The sequence below is a fragment of the Diabrotica undecimpunctata genome, chromosome 9 (genome assembly GCF_040954645.1).
Source record: "Diabrotica undecimpunctata isolate CICGRU chromosome 9, icDiaUnde3, whole genome shotgun sequence".
NCBI lineage: Eukaryota > Metazoa > Arthropoda > Insecta > Coleoptera > Chrysomelidae > Diabrotica > Diabrotica undecimpunctata.
In genome coordinates this window covers 126,423,548-126,441,295 of record NC_092811.1, presented here as the reverse complement: position 1 = coordinate 126,441,295, position 17,748 = coordinate 126,423,548, and the positions used below count along the sequence as shown (strand labels likewise).

The following is a 17,748-nucleotide window of genomic DNA, read 5'->3' as shown; positions in this document are numbered from 1 at the left end:
TTTTACGATCTTCGTAAGTTCAATTGATGATAGAACTAATCGGATTAAATCTTTAATTTCGTTTATTTTATATTTGGCTATTTCATATATCTTCTTTCTCATTTTTTAACAACTCCCACTTGATTTTTTTTATTTTTTTGTTAGCTATGTTATGTTTTTTCCATTGTACAATCAGTTACTATTAAATCACAGTCCTCCACCTCTCTGTCGCTTCTCATTACCATTTATTTTATTTTACTCAACACTAAAGGATATGCGAAATATTTTACAGCTTTCAAATTGGTCGATAATGGTTATGATCTATGGATACCAAATTTTCGGGGGACTACATACTCAAAAAAACATGTAAATAAAAATATTAGTCAAAAAGAATATTGGAATTACAGGTAAGTAAAAGTAAATATAAGTAAAAGTATATTAAATTGGTGGTACAAGAACTAGGGATGGGAAAAACCTACAGGTTTTAACCGAAAACCGGTTTTTTTACTTCGCAATAACCGGTTTTATCGGTTGTTTTTTTGTCCCGGTTATAACCGGTTTTTTATTTTTAAAGTAAAAACCGGTTATTAGGTTTTTACGGTGATTAGGATTAGGTTAGGTATTATTGTGGATCCCAATTATAATTATTATTCTCAAGTAATTATTCCAAACAAAACTATAATTCAAATTTTATTTTATTTTATAAATACAGAAGTAAACTGAAAGTGCAAACTTGTAACCTATTGGATTAAAAAAACCAAAAACCGGTTTTTGCAAAAACCGGTTTTTTTGGCCGGTTATAACCGCCAGGTTAAACCGTAAGAATAAAAAACCGATATAACCGAAAACTGGTGTTTTGTCAAAAACCGCCATCCCTAACAAGAACTGTTCAATTTTTTATTGAGGTTTTGATGATTTTGCCACCATGGCCATATGTTGGTTTGAGTTTTTTGCTTGTTTAGGTACTAGTGACGTTGATTCCACTGCAACGTTTATTTTAGTTTTGATTTACATTCTTCTAACACTAACACTAAAAACAAAATTAATTTATAATATTTATTACATAACACTACAAATTTATTTATTACACTAACTCTCTACAATTTAATTTCTCTTATTTATATTGTCCCGTTATTCTGGAATTCTATCGAAGCGGAACGTAGACTCCTCGTGAAGTCAGGCCGTTAGTATCTCGAACCATCGATCTGCACCCAGTTCGAATCGTTCGCATAGCATGATTGGAACAGTGTGGATTTTCTAAACTATACAGGTAGATTCTTCGAACGTTCGGTGACGTCAGACAAACACCGCTAGAACGGGGATCAGTAGTGTAGCGAGTGGGCTGACGTAATACCACATATATTCATTTGATAATATTCTAAGTGCATCTAGTGAGGTAAAAAATGACATTCATATTCGAAAATCGGTCCAAAAAATAACATACTTGCTATTATTAAATTTTTAGCAATACACATATGCGTAAATATCAATTGAGCATCATCATTACTATCAGTAGCCTCGTCCAGTTGAATGGCAAATAAACCTGAAAGTTTCCCCACAATTTGCTCATTAATATCTTCTGCTATGTCGTGAATACGGTGACTGACCATATTGTTTGAAAGAAGTACATTTTTTATTTCTTTAGCTGCCGATTCACCAATCATCACTGTTACCATATTAACCACTGCATGTAAGATCAGTTCCTCAGCGATCGTATGTGGTTTTTTACATTTGACAACACGGTTAGCTATCATGTAAGAGGCGAGCAATGCTTTGGTAGAAATTGATGCTCTTGAAACCAAAGACGTGGTCTGATATTTTAGCTCTCGCAATTTTCTAACAAAACAGTCTGTTAGCTTACCTTATGAATGACTGTGAGTTGATTCCAAATGCCGTTTTAGTTTATTAGGAAGCATACTTTCAGCCTTTTACTGGACACTGACGCAAGCCACTGAAAAACGAATCGAAGCCTTCGAGATGTGGATATACAGAAGGATACTAAAAATATCTTATGTGGACCATGTCACCAATGTTGAGGTCCTACAGCGCATGACAAAAGAAAAAGAAGTGCTTAATTTAATTAAACAACGTAAGCTTGAGTACCTCGGCCACGTGATGCGGAACGAAGAAAAATATCGAATTCTTCAACTCGTTATGCAGGGTAAAGTATTTGGCAGAAGAGGACCGGAACGCCGTCGTATCTCGTGGTTGAAAAATCTCCGACAATGGTTTGGGATGACCTCAGCGGAGCTGTTTCGCAGAGCAGTCAACAAAACCATGATAGCCTTGATGATCGCCAACATCCGGACCGGATAAGGCACTGAAGAAGAAGATACTTTCAGCCGCCAACACTTTGTGGCAAACAACACATTGTGGAAGTTCTATATTCCCTTTAGTAACGCAGGTAAATCCCAAATATTGGTCGTCATATTTCCTATATTTCTTCTTTTTACTTAAATTACTGCTCTCGCCTGATTTTTCACTTCGTTTTCTATTCTGTTGAATATAAGTATCCATTGTTAATAGCAAAAAACTCCGCGTGCGTAATAAAACAAAACAAAAGCTTGACTAAATGACATAACACGCGCGACAGTAAGAGGGAATACGTAGGAGGGGAGCCGACCGGCGAAACAGAATGCGCCCGGCGCCACTCGACTCCAGTGTTGCCAATGTCCGGATAATTATCCGATTTTCGGGTAATTTCGTGGACAAACGGTTAATTTTCGGATTGAACAATTTTTTGAATTATTTATTTCCTGTATTAAAAGTCCGCGCACAGTTTGGGAAGCCCTGCACATAGCCCACTCCCTGTTTTCAGCTTTAATAAAACCTATTAATTATGAGTAGAAGACTTATTTCCCTAACATTCATGAAGTTCAGTTAGTTTACCACGTTCTAGTATTAGAATTATTTGTGCTGCTTTCCTCTAAACTGAAAAATGCCCATTTCTTAAAACTTATATTTCATTTAATATTTTTAGTGTTCATGAAATCGGTATCTACGACGTCGCAGCAATCGTGGAATATGTCGCTAACTTTACTGAAAGAAAGGACATCTCTTATATTGGTCATTCCATGGGTACCTCAGCATTTACAATTTATGCGACAGAGAGGCCAGAACATGCCAGGAAGTATATAAAGCAGATAATATTTTTGGCACCAGTGGTTAACTTCAGTCATCCCCCAGTAGCTTTAAAGATAGTATTACCCTATACTTATGTAATTAAAGTAAGTAAGTGTTTGTTCTAAAACTAGTTTCTTGTGGAAGGTTCTTTATCATTTTGTCTATTTTCAGGATATGGGCTAGAGTCTGTTCTGTCTTCATAAGTTTTGAGGTATTATCAACTTTTGCTGGGTTTTTCTATTGTAGTACAGTACTATTTCAGTTTACTGTTTGGTTTGTAATATAGACCCTCTCCTTGTGCTCTTTCGAGTGCTATTCTCTGTAAATATTGGCAAAATTTTTCTATATAACTTCTTATATTTTCTTGTACACTTACGACATTGCATTAATGTCTTATTTATTCTTTGAATAATTTGTCGAGTCTTGAGCAAATTTAACTCTACTTGAAAATTTTATTTTTGACTTGTATTTTTTTCCTGACTTTTTTGCAGAGTCTTCTTTGTTGCGTGTCATCATTTGAAATCTATTGATTTTGTTGTTTACACACATTTACGTCTTCAAAACATACGTTTTGAATTTGCTGCGAAATATTTTAGTACAAGGGCCGAACACGTGAGGCGCTAGAAACTCTCTCCCTACTTCTTACTATAGAAGATACCTTGTATTTCTCTTGATTATTTACATAAATCCGATTGTTCTTCTACAACTGTGTACTTTATTATTCACAACCGATTAACAACAATCTACAACAAAATATCAATCTACTCTCAGCTGTAGTGTTATTTTTGGCAAAAATGTTATTTTTGTGTAATATACCACCATCCTTAAGTAAATGTGAATCCCAGATAATCGAATGTTAGTTGTATCAAAGAATAATGCGTCTATATTCTTTGGTTGTATGGTACGGGAAAAATTATTTTCTCTGCTATTTCTAAGCTGGATTTATAGTTTGACGCACTGTAAACGTAGACGCACTGGAAAAAGATCAATATAGAATTTTGTGTACTCTTATTTATAAATGAACGTAAACGCATGACGGAACGTAAGTGAAACGCACTGCAACGGAAGAGTTGGGCAACATTCATCTTTTACAGTGCGTTACTTGCGTCTGGCCAATCAAAAGGAAGAATTTTGTGCTGTCAACCAAAGTGAACTGTCTGGCACGCCCACCCTTTTGTAAAGTTGTTTATCAACATATTCGAATTTTGATTTTGTTGATTATTTGTTACAATGAACGTTAAGAATTTATAAAATAATAATAATAAATAATAAAAGGGTATTATAGTATCATGTTTACCAACTCAAGCCACTGTTTCTACTCATGCGAAAAAATTCCACTCCGTCGATTTATAAATTGAAATAATATTTACAGTCCGTTTGTTACGTCTGCAGTGCGTCTACGTCTACAATCCGTCAAACTATAAATCCAGCTTAATGGTGCATCGTTTATTATTAACTGAAAATTCTAAATAGCTGCAGCCATCATAAAATGATAAATTGTTACAATAAAAAATATACTATCATACCAATTATTTTAGGAAATGTTTGATTCACTCAAAGTATACGCCATAGGAAACTTGTCAGAAGTTCAAAGACTATTCACCACAGCATTCTGTAGAAACTATCCCCTAATCGTGGGTTGTCAAATAGCTATGTCCATGGTTAGTGGAATAGTAATGGAACAAGTTAGGCCCGTAAGTAGTTTACAGTTTATCTTAGATTATTTTATTGGAAGAAATAGACTGAAGCCGGCTCTGAAGCCCTAATGTTGTGATTGTGAACCAAAAAAATACTACGTCACTTTAATTTCCAGTTATTAACTTGTTTATATTAGTTTCGATTATGTTGGGTTAGGTTTGATGTTTGAACAGGTCATGTTTTAGTTAAAGAATGTTGAGAACTTGAGACTTATTTCAAATTATTATATATTATTTCAAACATATTTTTTTTTACATTTTCACTCCGTAAATAGTAATTATAAATGTGACAACATTGTGAATGTATATAAAATCTACTTCTTTTTCTTCTTCGACTTATTTTACTATTTGAATAAATTATAACTCCGGTAAGTGCTGGGTGGATTGAGTAGCTCAGTAAATGCCGGTGTCGGTCGCAAGCCCAGATAAAGGAGGAGGGTTGAGGCGATGGACTAGCAACTCACAACTTGTCAAAAGAAACAAATGCTAAAAATTTCGACCAAAAGCCTCGGAATACAAATGATGGATCAAAACAAAGAGTACTAATGCAACGGAAAAGGAAAATGATATTGTCTACATGGAATGTACAAGGAAACAAACAAGCAGAAGTATTCAAAGAATTAGCGGAAAGAAAAATAGATACATGTATTCTCACCGAGACCAAGAAAAAGGGAAGAGGAAATGAAGAGATATGAGAATATCTACAGTGGAGTGAGTAAAGATAACAGAGCTAAGAGAGGAGTCTCTATTGCCATTCGGAAAAATCTTAAAAAAAAATATTAAATCGTGGACTGAAGTAAATGAACAACTGCTAATACTCGAAATGAAAAAGAATGGGCACAACATCGTAATTGTCGGAGTGTATGCCCCAAATGAAGATGCAGAATCCAGAAAGCAAAGACGATTTCTACAACAAGATGAATGAAATATTCTCTGAAGTTAAAAAAACTGTGAAATCTTTATACTAGGAGATTTAAACGGCAGAGTAGGGAGAGAGAAAATAACAGAGTCGTAGGAAAAAATGGGGAACAAAAAAATAACCAATGTCAACGGAATGCGTCTTAGAGATTTTTGTGAAACAATGTCTCTCAAAATTATGAATGAATTTTTTAATGGTTAACTATCGCAAAAACAATAACACTCAGGTACAGAATATAGAAAAGGGACAAGTAGTAACATCCCCTAAATATAACCTAGAAAGCCTTAAAGAAGATTCAACGAAATTTCTTTACAAATTACGACTGGCCACAAAATTACAAAATGTGGATCGAGAAAATATATATCAGCGGAAGGATTATACCAACAACTTAAAAAATTCATTCATGAAGCTGCATGTGAAGCTTTGGGATATAAACACAAACATGAAACAAAAAAATAAAGAATGGTGGTCGGTGAATAAGCAAACATTAGTCAACAAGAAGAAAACTGCTTATCAGAAATGGATGTCAACGAGAAAGGAGGAAGATTACAAGATATAAAAAAATTAAATCGAGATGTAAAAAGGGAAGTAGTGAAAAGTAAAAATGAGATGTGGGATCGAAGATGTGCAAAGGTGGATATGTATATGGGCGGAACAAGAATTGGGCAAGCGTGGAAGGTGATTTAGTCTCTCCGGAGGGAAGGAAATGAAAAATGTAACTTACAATTAATAGATCTGAAACATTGGAAACACCATTATGAGGTCTTACTGACAGAGAATAGATATAAATTCCAAGAGATCGAAATGGAAGAAATGTCCCAACGTACACAAATAATTGAGATAACAACCGGAGATTTAAGCGATGCCCTCAAAAGATCGAAAAACGGTAAAGCAGCAGGACCTGGAGACATCTAAATTGAATTGGTAAAGTATGGACCAAAAATATTACATGAGATGTTGGTTCAACTATTTAACAAATGCTAAAAGGGCAAAATATCCCTTGGACTGTTGGATACATCAGCTCAATATTCAAGAAAGGGGATAAACGCAAATGCTTTAATTATAGGGAAATAACTGTTATCAGCTCAGTGAAAAGGTTGTACGGTCGAATAATAAAAGAAAGAATAGAATCAGAATACGAAGACATAAAGGAACAAAATTGATTTCGTGCACTGATGGTATATTCGTTCTGCAGCAGGTAATCGAAAAACGGAAGACAAAGAATCTATCTACCCGCCTATTGTTTGTAGATTTAGAGAAGGCATACGATATGGAACCTTTGAAAAAACTGTTTCAAACATTGACGAAAGTAGGTCTCGCTATATATAACCTCGCTTATGTATGTATATGAATAAATTATGCCTTTTTGTAATATTTTTTTTTCATGGTTTAACAACATAAATATTGGTAGGTATTTATATTTATTTAAATAGATTTCATATTATTTTGTAACAGTTTTTGTTGCAATATCTGTTTTTCCAATATGTAAAGTTTTTTGGACTTTTTTTAGTTTCCGAAACAAAATTCATAAAAAAGTCTTTTTTCACTTTTTTGGTTAAGTCCAAAAAAATTGCAAAAAATAGCCTTTTCCGGTATAAAAGATTTTTACCATTTTTTTTAATTTACATTTTATCCTATATACCGTAAAACCGGGTGAAGTGATACAATGGGGTAAACTGATACAAAATGTAGGGGTTGTCAAAAAAAATCTCAGTAATTAAGTTTGAAATTATCTTTTGGCAACAGTGGTGTCTGGTGTGAGACAGTCCATATGAGTCAGTATTAATGTCCTTGACAGTCACCAGATTTTTCCTGCCAATTGTCATGTACGTTTGGTTTGTTTGTTTTTGAGGTTATATTGTGCAGTTTTGGAAGGTGTCGGAAACTTTGCTTGCGGAATACTGACCAAGCATTTCAATAAGGCTGAATTTGTCACATAAGGTAAGGAATATGTCAAGGATTCATAATATGTAATTTCAATTCCAAAATCAAAACACGTTTTCTAAGAAAATAAAATTTTAAACTTTTTAGTCCCTACCGGAGTGAAGTGATACATGTATCACTTCACCCCAAACCCAAACTAAAATTAGTAAAATTCCAATTAGATTAAGGCAACCAGCATAACCAATTTCTAGTTGACATTTGATGTAATGTAAAAATACTACTACTGACAGTGTTGCCATATTATAAAATATTTCTTACTATAACATCTAAAATTCAAAATCGGATAAGAACACAATATACAATTTCAGATAAAACAAACATGCCAAGGTTTTACAAGAGACCCCCTGGGACAAAACTTTCAAGAGAATATAATTCAGACGATTTAGAAAAGGCTGTGAATGCAGTAAGATGCGGAAAATTAACTTTGCGTGCTGCTGCGGAAAAATATAATATTGACAAAATGAAGATTTTCCGAAAAATCAAAAATATCCACCAAAAGCAGCATGGTGGGCAGTCAACTTTGAGTTCCATGGAGGAGTCTGTTTTGAAAGGTAGGTAGGGCTCCATAGCCATATAAATATAGATATGTTATAATAAAAAAGTTATTCATTTAAAAAAGGTTATCAAAACATTTCTTTTTTCAGGTAAAATCATCCTTCTTGGAGAATGGGGTTTCCCATTAACGTACTTGGATCTGCGTCTGGTTGTCAAAGGATATTTGGACAAACAAGGGAGGACTTTAAGGAAATTTAAAAATAACTTACTAGGTGAGGATTGGGCTATTTCCTTCCTTAAGAGAGACAAAGAGCAGCTTAGCTCAAGAATGAGCCAAAATATCAAAAGGGCACGAGCAGGCGTTTCTGCGCAAACAATAAATGAGTATTTTGACAATCTTGAAGAAACTCTTAGGGGTATCCAGCCTTGTAGCATCGTTAACTACGATGAGACAAATCTTACCGACGATCCAGGCAACAAAAAAATTGTTTGTAGAAGGGGTCAAAAGCATCCGGAAAAAGTAAACGACTTTGCAAAATCTGCAACGAGTTTGATGTTTTCTTGCAGTGGTGACGGTAAATTGTTACCAATTTACGTAGTATACAAAGCCGAAAATTTGTATGATTTATGGCGTTTGGGAGGTCCTAACGGCACACGTTATGGGTGTACAAAAAGTGGCTGGTTTGACCAAATCCATTTTGAGGACTGGTATTTTACAGTAGCATTACCATTCTTGCAGAAACAGCCGCAACCGAGAGTTCTCATAGGAGACAATCTCTCAGGCCATTTTTCCGAAGCTGTTTTAACATCATGTAGAGATAACGAAATCATATTTACTATGATTCCCAAACACTCAACTCATCTGGCCCAACCTCTAGATGTGGCCTTTTTTAGGCCTTTAAAATGTAAGTGGAGGTCACTGCTTCAAAAGTGGAGAAATCAAGGTAACCAGGGCTCGCTAAGTAAAATCCATTTTCCACCAATGTTGAAAAAACTTGTTGACGAGCTGAGTAAAAGTTGTGGTGACAACATTAGAAGTGGTTTTAGAAAAACAGGTATTGTTCCATTGGACCGCCAGGAAATATTGAATCTGTTACCCAACAAAGGAGTTGGTGTGAATCCCGTTCACATTGAAGAAAATATGAATGATTCTGTGAATGGTCTGCTTCGTGAGCTACGCTATGGAAAAGAAAAGCCCAGACCAAGAACTAACAAAGCTCCAGGTTAAACCAGGAAAAAGTGTCGCAAATATTGAAGATGAGTTAGTGGATGAACCGGAATCGACAGAAGAGTCGGAAATGTCTAATGATAGCACAGGCGAAGAAGACTTTGATACAGTTGCCTTAGGAGAAAATGAAGAACCTATTCCAGAAATTGATTATATGTCCATCAATGAAGGAGACTTCATAGTTGTAAAATGTAAGGATCTGATCACAAAAAAAGATAAGTTGTATTGTTCTCAGGTGAATACTGTAAGCGAGAACAGCAGGGGTGGCAACAGGATCATAGAAGTAAGTTTTTTAAAGCAGTATCGGTGTCACAGAGACATTTGTGTATGGCCTGAAATTAAAGAAACTAGCATAGTGTATCCTCATGAGCTGATCAGCCAACTTCAGAATCTCGTGGAACTGCGATATGGCCGCCTAAAATTTTCAAAAAATTTTTTGCTGCAAAAATTCTTTGTTTTTTAATTTTTCTTTGTGAATAAAAAGTTTTTTTAAAACATACTATGTGTCTCAGTTCACCCTAAGGCTTTTAGAAAGTAATACACCATTTATTTTATATGGTGTATCACTTCACCCACTTACCTAGGGTGAAGTGATACAAGGGATTTTTTTTTAAATGAAAAAGGTGAAGATTTTTGAAAATAAAATTTGATCATATGATTAGATAGTCTGAAGGTAGATCAATAAAATCATGAGTATAAAGTAGATTAAAAATAAAATTTGTCGCTGTCAATGCATTTTGAATTTAAAAACTGTATCACTTCTCCCCGTTTTACGGTATTATTTATTACACTAATTATATATGTTTTTTCCAGGAAGTTGTCCCACTTATCGTAAAACTCTTCCCTGTAGCGATATCGGTCAAATCTTTAGTGCATTTTGCACAAATTTCTCTTAACAATGGAACTTTTCAACAGTACGACTATGGCGATGAGCTTAATATGAAAAAGTACAACTCGAAAACGCCTCCAAAATATGATATAGACAAACTGAAGATTCCCATCACAATCTTTGCAGGAAGTCATGATATATTGTCTGAAATTCAGGTTGGTATTTTCTTTATTTTCTTAATTATTAATATTAAAACAACTGGCTCGAAGTAATCCACGCGGAAGGGTTGTTGCCAATATTGTACCACTAACATATTTCGAACTTTAATTTGAATAATATACGTCATGTTTAATTGAACGATGTATTAGGATAAATAATAAACATTTACACACACACACATTTGTAACTTGATATCATTAATTTTAAGTTCGTGGCTCCATGAACGGCATTTTTTGCTCGCAAATTGAATAGATCCACTTGTCAACACACATCTATATATAGTACATCCACTAATAATTTTCCAACATAAACATGTCTCATTCTGGTATCAAAGAGACCGCCTTTCAAATCAAGGTTGTCAGACATATTTCCTAAAATTCCTAAGGTTATATTTAAAAAATATTCTCTATTCTCTATTCGTTATTATTCAATTGCTAGTCAACGAACGACACTCTTAAAAAATAATATGAACATATTCTCAAAAATATATATATATATATATATATATATATATATATATATATATATATATAAATTAATTAACTAGGTACTAATATTTCCATGGACTCTTCACTAATGAATTAAAGCAACCGTGAACTTTGTATATATTACTTATATTCTAAGTAATTTTCGAATATTGGCAACATTGTAGTCTGGAGAGAATTTGAACGTTCGACGTTGCCCTGTTGGTGAATTTAGCGGTAATACTTTTATAGATATAATGATCGACTTTTAAGAAATCAGACAACTTTTAAGAATCCAAGTTCTCAAAAACGGTTTCAAGAATTGTATTATTTTTTTCCAAATTTCATTGATTTTATACCTTACCTGGAAACATGAAAAATTGCAGATATATTAATAATGGTATTAAGGTTATATTCACTAATTTTAAACTCATGCATTATGGCAACGCAAAGCCGTAAAATCTAATGAACACCTGTTTGTCTGGCTATGTGACACCCTAAAATATTTCCTTTTGCAGAGGCGGAGGCTTATTATAAGGTATAGGTAATATAAGCTATAAGTAATATTATATTTTTCTAGGACGGCATTTTTTAAGATGCATCAACTTCTGTGTTATCAATAAATAATGACAATTATGTTAATGACAGCTCCGAATTAAAAAATAAAGATTTGCACGTACAATCCCAAAGAATAGTTTTAAATATGTATGAGTGTTTGAAAAAAGAAAATATTGGGATGGCTGATAATAAAATTGTTTCGAGAATTCATGTATTAAAAAAATCGGGTATAAGACGATATATACAATTATTAAATTAGGCACAGTTACAGATCATTCCTTAAAACGAAAGCGACCAAATAAAAAATTGCGTAGGATTGACACTGCTGCAAAAGACGTTATTCAGCGAACAGTTTACAATTGATAATGCAATTGTTTCGAGAATTCATGTATTAAAAAAATCGGGTATAAGACGATATATACAATTATTAAATTATTCACAGTTACAGATCATTCCTTAAAACGAAAGCGACCAAATAAAAAATTGGGTAGGATTGACACTGCTGCAAAAGACGTTATTCAGCGAACAGTTTACAATTTTTACAAAGAAAATAGAGTGCCTACTTTAGAACTGATTCGTGAAAAATTAAGAGATTTCCCTGAATATAATTATATATTCCGCCGAATTCAGTGATTGTTATGGATAATGCGTCGGATCATTCCCGCATATTAAATAAAATACCTAATAATAACACGAAAAAGGACGAAATTTTAAAATTTATGCAACTTAAAAACATCACTGTTCCTAAAAAGATTCCAGTAAAGAAAGAATTAATTAGAATGATCAAAAGTCGGAATTTTAAAAACGAATACGTTATTGACACCATTTGCAGCAGGCACGGCCATACTCTTTTGCGATTACCGCAAACTTTCTTTCGACTCTTTCGACTTCAGAAGACTCTGACGATTCTTTTCAGTCCTTCTAATTAATTTCTTTACAGCTATCGCGATGCATCTTGAACACTAGTATTCATTATTATACAGTGTGTCGCATTTAAGATGAAGACACCTCTATATATCAGCTACTAAAATACATACAGATTTGACATTTTGCACAGTCATACATGTTGATAGTGCACATTTTTTTAAGATAGTCATCTGAAATTTAAATTTTAAACGCGGCTTACTGCGAATCCACAAACAGGGTAAATTTTCGATATTTTGCTTCGCGTTAGAGAAATCGGAAAAACTTATTTGGAAAAGTTGTTCCACTTATTGTAACCGCACATACCAAATTTCATGACAAAATTCGCAATTTTAGTTTTTCAGTATTATTTGTAATCTCGATCCTAAATCTACAATTGGCTGTCTAAAGATGCATCTCGGGACAGCCAACTGTCCGTTTTAGAATCCTGACTACAATTAAAGAGCTTATTTCCAAAGTGTCTTACATCCATATAATGAAATCCATGAAATTACAGATTTTCATACAAATTTAACATACAAATTATACAATTTTACAATTTTCATATGCACTTTTAAATGGTAAATAAGAAGTTGTTTTGGTACATATAACTTTATTCTAGACTTGAAGAAATCTATAAAGTTTAAAAAAAAAATTAAAAAAATCGAAATTTTGGATTTAAGACACTTTGGAAATAAGGTCTTCAATTAATGAAAAAAGTAAAAGTGCGAATTTTGATATAAAACTTTGTTATGTGGGGTTATAATAATATTTGGAACATCTTTTCCAAATAACTTTTTCAGATATCTCTAACTCTAAAAATTAAATTTCAGTTGACTATCTTAATTGCTGGATAGACAATCTTTTAAAATTTTCTGACAGAATGAGCCATTATTTACAGATAATTGTAAAAAAATATTATGGTTTATGTAAAAACTAAATAATAAGTCCAATATTCTTATAAATCACTAAAATTAACAAGCTTTAATTTGAAAGAATTAATTTGTTATTTATTCGATGGCGTGAGCCCGCTCCCATTTGAAAAAAAAAACTGATTCTGTCCTTTGAAGAGTCCTATTCAAAAATGCCCCGTTTAAACAAATCGAAGGTTGAAGGGTGCCGGACATTTTTGCCGGAAACAATTCAAATTCAAAAGATCACCTTTTTCTGCTACGGAAAATATTGCTCCGATTTCTCACCAAAATCAATGTTGATACTTTAGTTTAGATACTCTTGAATCTCAAAAATACTCATTTACATATTTTTCAAGCCTCGAAAATGCATATTAGGTATCGCATTTTTCGGATTTTAAATCGCCTATATCTCCAAAACTATTAACTTTTGAGAAAAATGACATAGATCTTATTTAGAGTCACCCAAAAACCTAAAAAATATTTTTTGGAGCACAAAAGGTGATATTTTGAATTTGTTTAAAAAATTGTTTAAACAATTTCTGCCCAAAAATTGAGAAATTTTCCTGAATATAATTATGTAAAAATTAATAAAAATTATATGATTTTTCTTGAAATATGCGTTTGATAACTGATCCCTTTTCTTAATTTCCACGCCAATGGTCGGCATTGGCATCAAAGAATCTCAAAAGTCGACGCTTGGCAAATTGACGATGGAAAAAGTATAACATCAGGTTGATTCGAGCTTGACGAGGCATTTAGAAGAACAGATTGTAGGATTTTCACATTTCTTTTTTGCTAAGTTTTTCTTGACAGCTTCTTTGTTCCTTTTAAGCCTAGTTTTACCTTCTAGTTTTATTTTTGGAACACTTTCTTGGACGATTTCAGTTTAACCTTCCCCAATTTCATTTTTATTTGTTTTATCTGTTCCTGCGCTAACTGTAGCTAAGTCTAATTCATTTTTATAGGGACTTCCCGTCAAAACCATTGCCTTTTGTGCTGTTCCCTTCTTGGATGAGGCTTCGGTCTCGGGAAAATTGAAATGTTAAGTTTTGGACTTGCTTCACGAGTTTTTTTAGTAGGTCTAGTGGGTTTAGTAGTCGTACCTAAAATCTCTTTAGGACTAGGTAGTTCAGGTCAGATTATTTCGTAATCTACATTACTTTCTGTTGTAGACCTAAGTGGTTCCTTGTTTGTCTCATTAGACTCTTCATTTTCACCATCTTCCTGAGTTTCACTGCCTTCATGGTCATTTAAATTTTCAGCCGTCAAAAGTCATGATATTTGAAGACCATGAGATCACGCCATACTCCACTAGTTCGGAAACCATAACTACTATTTCAATGCTTGCTGCTTTCCCATAGCTTCAGAAATCAATCCAGCTACGTGAAGTTCTGTAACACATAATCCGGAGTTAGAACGAAGCCACCATTTTCAACTGAAGGAGTGTAGCAGCCTTTGAAAGGCTTAAAGAATTATCTATCCAAAGGCTGCACGCGATGGGTCGTACGCCCAGGCAATTGTAGCATTATTACACTTGGTGTATGTTGTATGTCCATCCAGTACTAAAAGAACTTTTTTTCTACTGTTGGGTTTACAGAATCAATAAAATGCTGGAGCCATTTTACAAAGAGATCACTAGTCATGCAGCCTGATTCTGATATCTCAACCATACTCCCTTCAGTACCAACCCTCAAATCGTTGTTCATTCGCATACGCTTAAATATAGGTGGAACGTAAATTCCTGAAGAACTCGCACAGCAAACAACTGTCGTGTTGACTCTACGTTCTCCACTGGACACTGACCCAACTTGCCTTTTATATATTGAATCCTTTTGCGCGCATCATGGACGGTGCTTGAGGTTCTCTCAGTGAGATTATGTCCTTATGACAAGCTTTGAAAGCATAAAACCACTTCTTTCTTGCCATTTGGGATTCTTTATGAAAATTCGTCGAACATCATTGATCGTGAGGCTAAACATCACCGTCTCCAGGTTTAAAATGTGATCAACTAGCTCCTTCTCCACTGGTGGTAACACACTGCCTCGGTCAAAAGCCTTTCATTTGCCTTGACATTGGTCCCCTTAAGGTGACGAAGCAAGGTTGGCTTAGGGACTCTATACTGCCTGCAACATTCATTTAATCCCACATCTCCATTACGAAATGTTTAATAAGCCTGGCTTCCCATATTTTCCTTTGGACATCTAAAACACACAAGAATGGTGTGTGTTATTTATTTATTTTTGAAAATAAGTATCTTAAATACCCAATGGTACAATATGGGAAACTTGCACTTTATGTAAATAAACTAGGATTCCTAACCTAAAAATGGTCCGGGAAAGAGAAACAACTCAGTTTTATACACCTAAATACATGCTTTTCTTGTATTTATGAATTAAAATTGTTTGCACATACCTTTACCAATGCTGTAACCTTATGTATGGAACTAGAAAACTATACTGAAACACCATGAAATACAAAAAATTCAATAAAACAACATCAACAAATGTGAACATTGTAAAAGTTCAGTACTCAACTCTATGTAGTAACTAGTGACACAAGAGCTCTCTAGCTTCTTCATAAAGGATAAATACTGCGGTGGTACAATATTGGCGCCGGTACCATTTTGGCTACTTTCCCCTATCATATTTGTAATACATAAATACAAATTAAGTTCAGTATCTCTAATTCAAGAAAAAATTGCAATTCTTTTTAATTAGAAGGATGTAATTGCATATTAAAACATCATGTTTAATTCCAAACAACTTTTCATAATAACAATTTTTGATATTTTAAAATATAAAGATACTTTACTCTTGGGCAAAATTCATATTTTTTGGCATACCTCCTATAAGATTGACAAAATTTGATATCTGATGATGGCATCTTAGGTTTTTGACCATGCAGAGTTTATGAAGAATAATTTTTTTCATAAAATTAATAATAAAAAAGTTAAAAATAATATAGTCTAAGTAACTGTAGAAAAACTATGTTAACTTTTTAATTTTTAGGATGTACATCGATTCTATGACAGTCTTAAATCACCAAAAGACCTACATACATATGAATTATCCCATTTAGATTATATGTATGGAAAAGATGTAATTGATGTGTATAATGACATTTTGCAAGTATTAAAAAAAGATTTTAAATAAATTATGAATTGTTTTAATATTTTTATTTATATTTTTGTCATAATTACATGTATCATTAGGACTAAACTAAGAGGACTTTATGGCGCTTAATTTTGGGAGAAAACAAGGACCGGCAACAATGGTTTGATAAAGAATGACAACATATAAGATACAAAAACAATGCTGTAGGAAAATTCAAACAAAGTCATAGAAAAGAATGTACAGACATTATATAAATAATACTGAATCACACATATAACAGAGAATGAAGCCTCCTCTAGCTCACCTGTAGAGATTGAAAAAAAATTCTTCTACTGTGAGTTGATGCCAACACCTGGTAACTTACTCGATCCTGTCTATCATTTAAACTTCATACTTTATGTTTAAAGGGTATATTTTGACAATCTTATCTCATATTCCTCACGTCACAATGCTTATAGGCACTTAAAAATTGTTGCACTCAGCCAAATGCCTGTTCCAGTGATACAAAGTTTATGTCTACATAATTTGTATTAACATACCTACTGTTGATCTTTTTGTTTTGCAACTAATTTGTGGAGCTCTTCTTATGTCTTATATAGTTTTTTTCAGACAGATAAGACCTGGAATCTTCTGGCAACTTACTGGAATGTAGTATTTAAATAAACAAAGGAATGTGGCTTACAAAGCTAAAAGCTCAAAGAAAAAGTAACTAAAAACCTAAAGAAATACCTAAAACTCAAGTATATGAGAAAATAAACAAGCACATAAAATCAATAATTTCTTTATTTAAATATATTTACCTATAAAGTCCTTACAAAATAAACAAAAGTATCAATCCCGCCAATTATGATTGCATTCAGGATTGCAGCAGCGGTAAAACGTAGTCATAGGTTCGTCAGCTGACCTAGTCTGTAACTGCATGAAATAGGCTCGTTTATGGGAACATTTTGGACATGTTTCTTCAGTGGAGTCCACGTTTTTCCAAGCTTCTTCACCCCCTAAGACATCGTCAATTTCCTAAAACAATATTTCCCACTGTACACTAAGATTTACAGTAATTATAAATTCAAGAGGCTGCGATAAGTTAATTTTCTATCTAAATTACCTTAAGTTTATAAAACTTCCGAACAGACATGATTTTGTTTAAAGGAAAAAAGACAGGGCAGATATTACAGGTAAACTGCAATTGTCTTTGTACATTTTCTTCCACAAATAAGAGATTATGACAAAATGGACAAAATTCTACCATATTCTACTGCTAAAAATAATTCTGTAAATTTTATCTGGAAGAATTCTTTTTATGTATACATTAATACATTTTTGTTATTGTATTGTTCAGTTCACGTTCACTTATAATTATGAC

General features: G+C 33.3%; 2 protein-coding genes across 5 annotated transcripts in view; one reads left to right on the top strand and one right to left on the bottom strand.

The window, feature by feature from the left end:
* Positions 1–16,441, top strand: part of LOC140451422 (lipase member N-like) — a 27,947-nt gene extending 11,506 nt beyond the window's left edge. For both annotated transcript variants that reach the window (XM_072545213.1, XM_072545212.1), the window contains exons 3-7: positions 272–386; positions 2,960–3,206; positions 4,641–4,796; positions 10,199–10,429; positions 16,281–16,441. In XM_072545213.1, the coding sequence (XP_072401314.1) occupies positions 272–386; positions 2,960–3,206; positions 4,641–4,796; positions 10,199–10,429; positions 16,281–16,424 (893 nt within the window). In that variant the 3' untranslated portion in view covers positions 16,425–16,441. The remainder of the gene's footprint in view (positions 1–271; positions 387–2,959; positions 3,207–4,640; positions 4,797–10,198; positions 10,430–16,280) is intronic.
* On the bottom strand, positions 16,433–17,748 carry Polr3K (RNA polymerase III subunit K). Of its 3 annotated transcripts, none has more exons than XM_072545215.1 (3): positions 17,491–17,748; positions 17,186–17,402; positions 16,433–17,114 (listed from the first exon to the last, which is right to left on the bottom strand). In XM_072545215.1, exons 1-2 carry the CDS (start codon positions 17,632–17,634, stop codon positions 17,217–17,219), a joined length of 330 nt encoding a protein of 109 aa, XP_072401316.1. In that variant the 5' UTR covers positions 17,635–17,748; the 3' UTR covers positions 16,433–17,114; positions 17,186–17,216. The 3 variants fall into 3 exon arrangements, with proteins under 3 accessions (XP_072401316.1, XP_072401317.1, XP_072401315.1); XM_072545216.1 differs by having other exon boundaries at positions 16,433–17,071; XM_072545214.1 differs by lacking the exon at positions 16,433–17,114 and having other exon boundaries at positions 17,151–17,402; positions 17,491–17,747.